At 37.2% G+C, this 13,118-nt stretch overlaps 1 protein-coding gene across 4 annotated transcripts in view; it reads left to right on the plus strand.

Annotated features, from left to right (window-relative positions):
* Window positions 1-13,118, plus strand: part of IL1RAPL1 (interleukin 1 receptor accessory protein like 1) — a 757,591-nt gene that overhangs the window by 390,837 nt on the left and 353,636 nt on the right. For all 4 annotated transcript variants that reach the window (XM_027449029.3, XM_072027434.1, XM_072027437.1 and 1 more), the window contains one exon: window positions 7,812-8,091. In XM_027449029.3, coding sequence (XP_027304830.1) covers window positions 7,812-8,091 — 280 coding nt within the window. The remainder of the gene's footprint in view (window positions 1-7,811; window positions 8,092-13,118) is intronic.

Raw genomic sequence — 13,118 nt, forward strand, 5'->3', positions numbered from 1 at the left:
ATTTTTAACTCTGTTTCTTTGTTCTTGTTATAATTCATTTTATAGCAAATGAAAGGATATGCAAACCAAAAATAGATATTTTTGCATTTCTTCATAAAAAGAACACGCAATAGAATACCACGTGTTATGTTACATAGAGCTAATAGGCACAAGTACTAATGAGTGTGTTATAATGATTAGTGCTCATCTGAAATTACTATTATTATTATTTATTTATTTTTATTTTTAATGCTGGCTAGTTTAAGCAAAAAGAAACAATCCTGGTAGGTAAAATGAGATAATCCAGAGCAGATTGATGGTTTTAATTTTGTGATTTTGAAGGTTAAATATTGTGAAAATTGTTGCTGTAGAACAACTTTATATGGAAAGTCATTTCATTTTAAGTCTTGTGCATCTCCTGATAATCTTTCAACAAGTTTTTCTATGAACAGCCTATGAAAAGGAGCTGGTTTTCCTGACAGATTTCCCCTCACTTCCAATTTCCACAAAAAATCTTAGCTGCACAGCTACAATACCTTTGCTCACTTTTTCTGCCCATCACATTTTCTCTCCCTAACTATTGTTATCTAATTTTTTCTTCCACTAATGCCTTCTTTTCCAAGCTCTAGGTCCAAGACCAGGTGCCTTTTCCCTTATTTCACAATTTTTTCCCATCTTTTACAATTTATGAAATCTCTTCCCTGTCCTATTTGGTTGCAAATGGCGGATGTGTTCAAAAGCCCTGATGTGGCTGGCAATTGGCAAATAGATAAAAAGTGCATGGTGACATTGCATAGCTCTGTATATAGGTCATCAGGTTAAGAATGGAACAACAAACACAGATAAACAGAAAAAAAAAAAAAAAAAAGTAATATATATATTTATATATACATATATTAAATGAAATAGATTTGGAAGAATTTACTGTTATTGACTTAGAGTTGTGAATATTTTAGGGTAATTGTTTCCAATTAATTTCACACCTAAATTGTTTAGATTTTTAGATTTCAGGAATGTGGATTTTGATCAATGTATTGGAAACTTGAAGACTTACATGAACTCTGAAACCTATAAGCTGAATCAAAGCTTTTGAATGAAGCCAGGTTGTAGCAGTGAACCCAGGAGGCAGTAGCTCTATTTTCGCCTTTTCAGCACTGAATTTTCTCTTGAAAATCATGAATATGATCCTGAAAAATGAAAGGGAAAACCTCTTTGAAATGTTAAATTATTTTGTGTCCTGGGTCCTATAAAAAATTACAGCCCATGAGGAGCTTGTTTATCCATCAAAACAATCTCATTATTAGGACAGCGGTGTAGTGTGGTTTACTTCATACCTTGAAATCACTCAAAGAAATAACTGAGTGAATGATATTCACCCTCCTCTCTCTATTATGTTGTTATGTGCAGCAATAGCTGGCAGCATATTAAAATAGAGATCAGGGACTGAAACCATTCATTTAAATGCAGTTCTGAAATTTCAAAGCTGATGAATTTTCCAATTCATAAAATAATAATAATAATATAAAAAGATGATTGACTGCTTTATGATGTGACAATAAAAATAAAAACATCTGGTAAGTCTTGAGGGAATTTCTTTTCCGCAGTTGTTTTTCACCAGCATAAATGTAGATGTTGATTGTGTGCCTCTAGCAGCAATAACTAAAAAGGGAAGCATTAATTTTTTTCTTCAGTAAATACTTGCCTACATGTAAAGAAAATAAAGAAAATCCTGTCAAAATAGAAATAAACCAAAATTAGAATACAAAATTGAATAGAAATACCTCGATCTATTTAATATTAACATTTAATATTAATATTTAATATTAAACTTTAAACCTTAGCTCTTTTATGTCCCTGCTTATGAAGGTAGTAACACAGGTATTGAACACCTAACTGCGTATATATGTGACATTTTTAAGGTACCAATGTCAATAGAAAAATCTAAAGATTTCTCTGAACATAAAAGGCATCTTGAATATAATTAATCTTTGAAAATTGCATGCTTCAAGGAGTTGGAAATAAGGATTTCAGGATTTCAGGATTTCAGGTTCCTCATACATCCAAGTTTTCCTAGACTGAAAAATGCATATGTACTCTATGCACCACATGCAGAGTGTATGTAGGAAGTGCCAGTTACAGTGCATGCATGCTATCATCTGTTGTAGTATTCACAGTAATCTCATTTTGAAGACTATGACTAGACTATGTGTTTTTAAGACTCTTTATACTCCTCTGTTGCAGTGGGATAGGAACATTTCAAGCACAGATAGACATTTACCTCCTAAAACATCACCATTATCACAGAATGGTGTCTATGTCTTATGATGAGAATTATGAGCTTCTCTTATAGCTTTCCAAATTGCATTAACACCTAGGAGAATAGATGAAGTTACATTGTCTGTGAAGTAGCGTGAGGTATTTCCTCTAAGAATTTTAAGGTATTAAAGCTTCCAGCTGTGATAAGGTTAATACAGTTGTGATTTGAACATCAGTGTAAGCAGAGTTTAACATGGTATGATATTTATGTAAGTATGAAGCGAAGTGCTGTCATGTTCACTCCATTTGAAAGACCATGCTGAAAAGAGTACAAATGTTTTGTTAAGATCTCTGAATTTGATCAAAGCCATTTTTCTGAAAAGGACATGGATTGCCTCATTTTATCTTGGATAATTAAAAATCTCAGACATTTTTTAATGTTTTAAATCATGGGTTTCTCTTTTGTAGTTGTTTGTGGTCAGTTAACCTTGGCTGGCTGCCAGGTGCCTACTGTACTGCTCCCTTATTTCTCCTTAACAAGACAGGGTTAGAAAATAGGATGAAAACAATGCATTGGTTGAGATAAAGGCAAGGAGATCACTCACCAGTTATTGCCATAGACAAAACAGACTCAACTAGGGGAAGATTAATATAATTTATTGCCAATTAAAAAATTAAGTAAGATAGTAAGAGAAAAAAAAAAAAAAAAAAAAAAAAGACAAAAACACCTCTCCCTTCTTCTAAGGCTTAACTACATTCTTTTTTTCCCAACTCTTCCACTATCTCCTCATCCTACCCCTCCCCAAGTGGCATAGTAGGTAATAGGGGTTCATAACTTTTCATTTATGCCCCTAATTCCTCATTTTCTTCCCTTGCTCCAGTGTGGGGTCCCTCCCATGGATACTTCATGGCCTGCTGCAATTGGGCTACAGTTTTTCAAGAACAGGTCCAGCTTAGTTCTTCTTAGTTCCTTCTTGTGGACTGTGGTTATTCAAAAACTGCTCCTGCATGGGATCCTCTCCACAGGCTGCAGCTCTAGCCTGGGGCCTGCTCCATGGGCTGCAGCCTCCTCCAGGCCACATCCACCTGCTTCACTGGGGCTCCTCCATGGGCTGCAGCACGGAGATCTGCTCCATGTGGGACCCGTGGGCTGCAGGGGGACAGCCTGCTCCACCAGGGGCCTCTCCATGGCCTTCAGGGGAGCTGCTGCTCTATGCCTAGAGCACTTCCTGTCCTCCTTCTGCACTGACCTGGAGGGCTGCATCATTGTTCCTCTCAAATTTTCTCTCTCACAGATATTGTGCAGTGGTTTTCACCATTTTTAAAGTATGTTCTCACAGAGACACTGCCAGCATTACTGAAGGGCTTAGCTTTGGCCAGCAGCAGGTGCCTTTTGAAGCTGGATGGAACTGATTCTGTTTGAAGTGGGGAAGCTCCTGGGTTATCCTTCCAGAGGCCACCCCTGTAGCCCCTGCCCCCTGCTACCAAAAGTTCACCACATAAGCCCAATGTCACATCATGACCTGCTACTTGTCTGTTTTTGTGTATCTAAAAATGACGTCACAGATATTTAAATTTTACAAAACAAGCAAGCAAGCAAACCAAATTAGAACTTTTACTAAAGCTCAAGTTAATATATATATATATATATATATATATATATAATACAAATCCATAATCTTATGAGCACACTAATATTCATATTTGTGTAACTTGCTGATCTCTTAATCCATCTGGTGAGACATACTGATATGGTTATTGCCAACAAACTACTAAGTAGTTTGGTAGATAGTTACATTAAAATCTAATGTTTGTTTTACTTTGTGATATGAAATATTAAGGTTAAAAATTATACAATTCTATACGTTTAGGAGATTTTGATTTACATTTTCTTTCCACAGAAATGTCATCCAAATATATATATCATATAGATATGTCACAGAGAATTAATGTAAGTGCAATTCCTACATACTTAGTTTATTTTTAATATTCTCCTTAAAACTCAAGAATGAAACTTTGAAAATGTTAGTTCAAGCAAAACTTTGGATATTTTGTCTGTTTGTTCATGACTATAGAATGCCTTCTAGGCCCTATGCCTGAGCCTAATAAAATGGACTTCATGTGATCCTTGGTACGGGAATAGCATGCTGAAAAAAAAGTTTAAAATAGTTGAAAATCTGCTCTGCGTAGTTTATTCTTCATTAAATAGAAAGTCTGGAAACCGAGTTGGTGTATTATTGTAGGATTCATGGATTCCTCAAGTTCAAGGAATAGAGAGCCATTAGAGAGCCAAACATCCTGAGAGGGGAGGAAAAAAAAAAAAAAAAAAAGACTAATATAAATGAAAGTGTAGTAACTTAATTAGACAGTGAAAGGCAATATTACAATTTGATAATCAAGTATGATGAAGAAGCTATTAGCTGTTAACTTGCATAATGGAATTAATGCTGCTTAGAGGTGTATATTAATTCATTTTTGGCATTGGGATTTAGAAGCAGAGAGAAATAGAATCAGATCAGAGAGAGAATGCTCTTTTAGAAAGGTAAAATATGAAATGATCAAGGATGTAAATGAATTTGGAAATAAATGGAAGTTAGATTCTTAAGTCCTATGGAAAGCCATACTGCAGTTTTGTATCCATTCACTTCACTTGCTGTAAACATTCATCTCCATCTTTTTAGAGCCTTGTCAAGTTTACTAATTTTTAGGGACTGTTGAGTAGGAATATGAAAACAGGGACATAATGTCTTTTCCTGTCCTTAAAAGTAAACATAGGAGGAGACAGTCCAAAGGCATATATTTCACTATGAGAATTCTGTTCACTGCACAGACTGACTTTTTTTTTTTTTTTTTTTTTTTTTGATTTTCTATGTTTGCTCTGCAAGCTCTTAGCACTGTGAAGTGGCAAATGCAAAGGCCAAATACTTACATGAATCATAGGTATGCATTTTAAGGTGAAATAAATTGACCTTTGTATGTACTGATTGCTGTATAGTGTCTGGTGTGAGGGCCTAGTTAGCTAGGCAGTGCTTAACAACAAAGTTTTAAATGAATGAACCTAATTGTGAATTTTCATTGTTGAAATTCTTTCTGTGAGGGTATATGGAAGTAGAGTGTCTGCTCCTTTAACAGTATTTGGCAAGGATGTTTATCCAATGCAACAAGGGATAATAAGAAAAGGAAGAAGTGATGGAAACCAAGTCTGGTCAGTCAAACTAATTGATAAGGGCATGTGAGAATGTAGGAATGTTTATTGAAGCTGGACTGACAGGATTTCTAAACGGGGAGACAATCACAAGAAACAAACTGCCCGGTCACACTAATTGGTGGGCTAAAATGCTACAGGCACTACCTCCAGGAAGGATGAACCTTGCATCTGGTAAGATTGTCAACTCCAGCATCCAGACTGGGAAGGTGTAGAAACTGCAGAGCTCTTCAAATCCATTGGTGGTGTGCAAGGGGAAATAGGAACAGGAGCAGGGATGGCTAGAAAAAGACCAATGTGTAAACTGGGGCCAGTACGTGCTGTTGTATGGCCAAGCTTTGTGCCCGATCACCAGTCTGTCCTATCTTATTTATCTCATTAAACGTTTTCTTAACTCTCTCTGCATATTCACAGTCTCTCTCCTATGCACATGAGCATTGCAATGATTAAGTGCCAGCTGCTGTTGAGGCCTCTCTGTATGTAAGTGGAATTGCTGCCAACTACTAGAGTCAGACACCAGGGATTTGGACGCCCCTGGCCTGTGATGCCAGCTACTGGAGAGAGGGGGTCCCAGCATCAGCTGCTAGAGCAATTAGAGTCTTCTGCTCCCAGACATTGGGTGGGAACAATGTCTTTTCCCAAACCAGCTACTTGTGTGGATCAGAATGGGTGAGGCAAGTGTGAGCCCCATGTTGTCAGCTGGACAACAGGGCTGGGGGTCACAGCCTTGTGCCACTGTTGGAGGGGGCACATGCCTGTATCTTGCCAATCTGCTCTGTGGGAGGAGGAGGTGGAGGGGGAGGGGCGGGAAGGGAAGGGGAGGAGGTATTCACTAGCAAACTTTAAGCTGGACCAGATGGGGAGTAGTGAGGGCCTTGGATCTGGACTAGGGTATCAGGTGGGCAGGGAGTCCATGCTAGTATGCTTAGGGAGACCTGTGAATGTGGTGTGCACAAGGGTGCGAGTGCTGTGTTTGTGCAGCAAACTTCAAGCTGGACCAGCCAGTGAGTAGGCGACCTTGAAGTGGGTATGGGGCTCAGGATCTGGAGAGGGGTGCTAGGTGGCTGTGCCAGTACTGTAAGAATCTGTGAATGTGTGTGTGCTTGTGAACCTAGAGCGAGTCCCGTGTATGTGCCTTCGCTAGTAGACTTTGACCTCTACCAGCTGGAGAGGAGCAAGGGGTCTCAGCTAGCTGTGTCCTGTGCGTAAGTTCTGCAGGAAGCAGGCCTTGGCTGAGGCAGCCTGTGTGACCAGTTGTGTCAGTATGTCTGTGCGTCTCTATCTGTGTCAGTGCGTCTCCAGGCCATGTCCTTAGCTATGTCCTTAGCTTTGGTACAAGTTGGACCTTCCAATTGGAAACAGCTGCCACATCCCCCAGTCTGGGTAGAGTCAGTGTGCACCAGGCAGGCCCCTGCAGCCAGGCAGCAGCACACTTTCCTCACTTAACACCTTAAAAGACAAAGAAACAAATCAAAACCAAGTAACCAACCAACAAACCAAATGAAATCCATAAACTGTCATTAAGGAAAGCATTGTAGGAATTAAGTTTATATTCTCCTTTAGTTGTTTTGGTATTTTTTATTAAAATCTTGTGGGGCTTTTTTTTTTCTTTTTTTTTGGGGGGGAGGGATTGTTCTTTTGAAAGCGAAAGGATTCTGATATTGCCTTCTGAGGAACAGTTGTTTTGGAACGGTATTGATATTGTCTGACATTATTCAACAGGTGAATAATATGAAAATTATTATAAAACTATTTCTAATCAGGACAGGAAAAAATAAAAACATGAATCATTTTAAGAAATCTGCAGTGAACTTCTAGAAAATTGAATTAAGAGCCTGGCACGCTCTTTTTGCACATTTTCTCTTGTTTCTGTTTTTAAGACAGCTTTTACTCCTTCAAATCCAACTTTCATAGTTTTTGATTCAGTCCGCAGTTCCTTGTCCTAACATCTCTTGAGTAATGCTTATTTATTTTGCATTGTTATCCTGAAATTATTTGATTAATGCAATTCAGTGATTATGACACCCTGTGTCCCACATGGCTTCCGTGTTGCATCAGTTTAATTTCAGTATTTTCTAACTGCTCATGCTGGAGTTCCACAAAACAAAAAGAACAATTGCTCAGTTATCTCAGAAATTATCAGCATTTAATGCAAATTGTCTTATTAACTTTGTTCTGCATAGAAAAGTACAAGAAATAAATGGTGTGAAAATACAGTTAATTTTTCAGGGATCAGAAGATTACTGCTATTCACTCAATGGACTTTGTCTCAAATGCAGTACGCTCTGCATAAATGCAGTACGCTCTAATAAAGCTTGCAATATAAACTGAGCTCTCTGGTAATATCTTTTAATTTTCTTCTCTCTTTTAGTTGATGGATGCACTGACTGGTCTGTGGATTACAAGAAATATCAAGTTCTAGTGGGAGAACCTGTTCGTATAAAATGTGCACTTTTTTATGGATATATTAGAGCTAATTACTCCCTAGCACAAAGTGCTGGACTCAGTTTGATGTGGTACAAAAGCTCTGGACCAGGAGATTTTGAGGAACCTATAGCTTTTGATGGAACTAGAATGAGCAAAGAAGAAGACTCCATTTGGTTCCGACCAACAGTGGTACAAGACAGCGGACTCTATGCATGTGTGATAAGGTACTGGATTTTAATATACTGCATTTTAATGACACAGATACCAAGCATGGCTTGTAATAGTGAGACTTCTATGCAAAGAAAAATATTTTTTGTTTGTTCCTTTTTCTTCTCTTCTTCCTATTCCTTTCCCTGAAGTTTTGTTTTGTGTTAATTAGAAATTGTTGCTGAATGTCTTGAATATGTGTATTTTTTAACTTTAGGTTATATATGGCAGCATCAAAATTTATAAGGTGGGTGGGACTGGATGTTGGGTCCTGTGTTGTTGGGTTTGATTCTGGTTTAACTCCAACAATCACCCTCCTAGAGTTAAATGTTCCCTTTTCATGTTTGAGTTTCTTTTTAAATGATTTTTGTACATTTTTTCCTGTAAAAAGTCGTTGTCATTTGATATAAAGTAGTTGCATCAAGGAAAACAGAGTATCATTATGGTGAAGTTTCAGAAGTTTTATGGGCGCATATCCTTTATAATCACAGTTTATTTAACCTGATAATATAAGCTCCATGTCAGATATCTTCCAAAGGTATTTAACCTTCTGATGCATCAAGTCTTATGACCATAACTGGGGCGAGATTCATATTCCTGCTCCAGCAAGTGTTGAATTACTTTTTGAATTTTCAAAATACTTTGCTGTAAGGTATTGTTTCCAGGTCTTTGCATTCAAAAAAATCATCTAGGCAATTTGTTTTTGTCTCACGGATTTATGCTAGATTTTCATTTGATGTGGAATTATGCAAATTAGAATTTGTACCTAAGAGGTACAGGGAAGAGTCAGTGCTAATTGTTCAAAGGTTTGAAACATTTGGTTATTGTTCGTAGGCAAACAGATGAAGCACTGTTCTTTTCTCTGCACATATCTGTAAAAATGATGTTGTTACTCACACACAAGAAAAAGAGTAAGGCAGCTGAGATACTAGACAAGAGAATGCATGATGAAACTATCCTGATGTTGCAAGGAAAATAAGAAAATATCTTAGCAGAACCTGAAGAGTCCTGTGAAATTTAGTGTCTACTACAGTTTTATATTTGAAGGGATGCAGGGAAGGAATGCTGTCAGGGTTGTGTGTGGTGAAGGATTTGTTTTTACTAGATTTTTTTTTTTTAACATTTGTTCTTTGAGCCCCTTATATAGCCTGTGAGACATTTTGGATCACATCATTTATTCAATAGTATTTTCAGAATGTTTCTTCTTCATGTTTTTTCTTCTGAAGGTGATGGCTTTCTTTATAAGAAAATCACAAAATATTACACACTATGTTACTTACTTAAAGGAGAACATTTATATGTGTTTAGATTAATGTGTTTTCAGATGAGTGTGTAAGAGTAGCCATGAAAATGGCAACACTCTATTGGTAATTACAGGCCTGTCAGTCTCACTTCAATGCCTGGTAAAATTATGGAGAAGATTATTATGGGAGTTATTGAAAAAAAAATGAAGGACAATGTGGTCATTGATCACAGAGAACACAGGTTCAGAAGGGGAAGGTCCTGCTTAAAAAATGTAATTTCCTCTTCTGACTAGGTCACCCATCTAGTTGACCGAGGGAAGCCAACTGATGTAATGAATTGATGAAATAATGAAATGATGTTCTTGAATTTCAGTAAAGCTTTTGATACTGGTTTTCACAGTATCCTTTGGGACAAAACGTTCAGCTAGATTAAAAAAAAAAAAAAAGTACAATGGGTGAACAATTGTTGACGGTTTGGACTCAAAGGTATATAGTAAATGGGGTTACATCAGTCTGGTGGCTAGTCACTAGTAGGGTTTCTCATGGCTCCGTATTAGGGCCAGTTCTCTCCAACATTTTCATAAATTACTTGGATATAGTATGAGAAAGTGTTTAGAATGTTTTAGTGTTTAGCTGTTTCAGTGCAGATGACACTAAACATGGAGGACTATTGACTCTGTAAAGGATAGAGAAGCCTTGCAGAGGGATCTTGACAAATTAGAGAGCCAGGCAATCACGAACGATATGAAGTTTAACAAGAGCAAGTGGCAGATTCTGCACCTGGGACAGGGCAACCCTGGCAATATGTACAGACTGGGAGACCAGAAGCTGGAAAGCAGCCCTGCAGAAAGAGACCTGGGGTTTTTGGTCAATAGCAGGTTGAATATGAGTCAATGGTGTGCCTTGGCAGCCAGGAAGGCCAACTGCATCCTTAGGTGAATCAAGCACGGCATTGCTAGGCAGTCAAGGGAAGTGATTGTCCTGCACTGCCCTGTACTGGTTCTGCCTCATCTTAAGTACTGTGTGCTGTTTGGGGCACCACAATACAAAAAGGAGAAAACCATTAGAGAGCATCCAAAGGAGGGCTACAAAGATGGAGATAGATCTAGAGGGCAAGATTTATGAGGAGTGGCTGAAGTCACTTGATTTGTTCAGCCTGGAGGAGAGGCTGCTGGGAGACCTCATGGCAGCCTACAGCTTCCTCATGAGGGAAGAGGAGGGGCAGACGCTGATTCCTTCTCTCTGGTGACAGCAACAGGACTCAAAGGAGCAGCATAAAGATGCATCATGTTCAGTCTGGATGTTAGGAAAATATTCTTCTCTGAGAGGGAGGCTGGGCACTGGAACAGGCTCCCTGGGGAAGTGGTCATGGCACTGAGCCTGCCTGAGCTCAAGAATTTCTTGGACAATGTTCTCAGACATAGTTTGATTTTTGAGTGGTCCGTTGGGGACCCAGGAGTTGGACTTGATGATCTTTGTGGCTCCCTTCCAACTCAGTATATTTTATGATTCAGTTATTCCATCGTGCAATTTGACATACCATAATTAATACTCATTTAGACAATAAAATCGTAATATCTCATGTAGGGCTTTCTAGCAATTACAGATAGATGGTTCATTATGATAATCAGTCATTGTTTAACATTTGTTTATCATGCCAACTTGTATTCATGCTTTTTGTAAACATACTTTTTTTCAGTCTGGGGGTATGTAAGGGCTTTTTCTAATCTTTAAGATACATACTGCTTTTGTAGCACATACATGTACGTAATTTCCAGCTGTCTGTGCTCATATGTGTAGAGTGAGTTTGGATTAAAAATAATAATAATAATTAGCTTGTGATCTTGAATATTATGAAAAGTTACAAAGCTTCTCAGGTTGAGATCCACTAGAATAAGCAGGTGCTTGTTGAACAGTGGTACCCAGAAGTCTGTGTTTGTTGTTATATATTAATGTTTCAGATATAGATTTGTTTAACAGAGCCTTTCAATTTTTTGATCAAGGTGGTTATTGGTAGAAAATACAATCCTTATCTCAGAATGAAAGAAATGTATTCCTTTGTTTTTTATGCTTACAGTTAAAGGTTACCTTCAAATAGTTTGGAATGCCAGTTTGGAATGCTAGTTTAGAATCAACTTTAAAACTGAATACTTTATGTTCCTGTGGTAACTATGTATTTAATATTTTAGTTGGGAATAAACAAACTGAATTCCTCAGTAGTATAGCGGTTTCTTTTTCTTCCGTTTTTTTTCCCTTCCTCTTACCTTAAGAGGCTGGGTTGATGCCATCTAGTAAAAAAATATGCACTTTATCTATACTTCCAAAGTTATTGCTATAGAAATATAGAAATATATATAGAAATATATATATAGAAATACATATAGAAATCTATAAATATATAGTAATATAGCAAAAACTCTCACATCAATACCTGCCTTCTGCTCTCATCACTGAAAGCAGAATACTAAACTCTGCTTCCACTTTATACTTTAATACTCATAAAACATATTAAAAAAATTGGAGAAGGATTAGTGAACAAGAACTATACTTCTTTCAGGGATCATGATGAAGATTGCAGATATGAAATTAAATGATTTTTCTTACCGATCGGAAGATTTATATAATTTTCATGAAGAGGGCTTTAAACACCTTCAGAATGATGTTATGATGTATTCTAGTTTTTAAGACTCAATTGAGAAGCTCAGTTAAGGTATGTACCCAGTAACAAACCAATGTTCAGTGTGGTGCTTGCAACAGCTTGCGTAGGAGAGCAGGGACAAGAGATGTACATGTACATTTAATGGCAGACAGTAAAGGGCAAATGGGTAAAAGGAGAACTGTTCTCCTGAACATTTCAGACTTTCTTGAAGGGGTGGGACAATACTGTACTAGCTATTTTGTTGTTCACAAACTCCTTTCTTCACAGTTCTGTGCCTTTGATACCTGTGACAACAGTAAGGAAGGGAAATGTATCCATTGCACAGGAAGGGTAGAAATTAAAATGCTGGCACACTATATATATATATATATATATATATATATATATACATTTATGTATACATATGTATAAATGAACAATATTAAAAGGCTAGCTTGTGGACCAAACAAGTTTCTACAATGAATATATTGCAGTTGAAACATGGGGTTTCATTGAGTAGAAGAGTTCACATTTCTAGTAAAATTAGCCAAAGGAGAGTAGTGAAGGCTGTCTTTTTTTACTTCAGAAGCAAAGAAAGAACCTTCATCCTTATTAACCACTGTTCGCAATACTCTCACTTTTATTTACTTATCCCTACTTTTCTTCCTACGGGAAGCTGGCTGCCATAAGGAAATACAGAACATGAAGTCTTATTATCAAGGAACTCCTGCACAACCATAGCTGGAGAAGTGAAGACAAACAGAAATAGCTTTCAGATTTCAGCTATCGATACAAGGACAAGGCTAACTGATAGAAAATATATGGGCTTATATGGTGCTTCAAAGAAATAAAATAGCGTGTTTTGTTTCAGGTACAGTACTTTACTGTTGTGCTGTAACTTGTATGTTCTGTACTTTTAAGGAAGTGGGATTTACAAAATATTGTGGTTGTGACATCACACAGTTGCTTGTTGTTTACTTTATACGGGAAGTAACTTAAATTAGATGAGCCACACAAAGAGTTAATGTATATATTCAACACAAACTCTGAGAAATTATTTACATATGTATATACACGTATACATAATTGGTATTGCAGTCAGTATGTACCAATTTCTGTCAAACTTTACCTCCTTTAGTGTTGCAAAATAGTTGCAAAATAT

Source organism: Anas platyrhynchos, chromosome 1 (assembly GCF_047663525.1).
Source record: "Anas platyrhynchos isolate ZD024472 breed Pekin duck chromosome 1, IASCAAS_PekinDuck_T2T, whole genome shotgun sequence".
NCBI classification, from domain to species: Eukaryota; Metazoa; Chordata; class Aves; order Anseriformes; family Anatidae; genus Anas; species Anas platyrhynchos.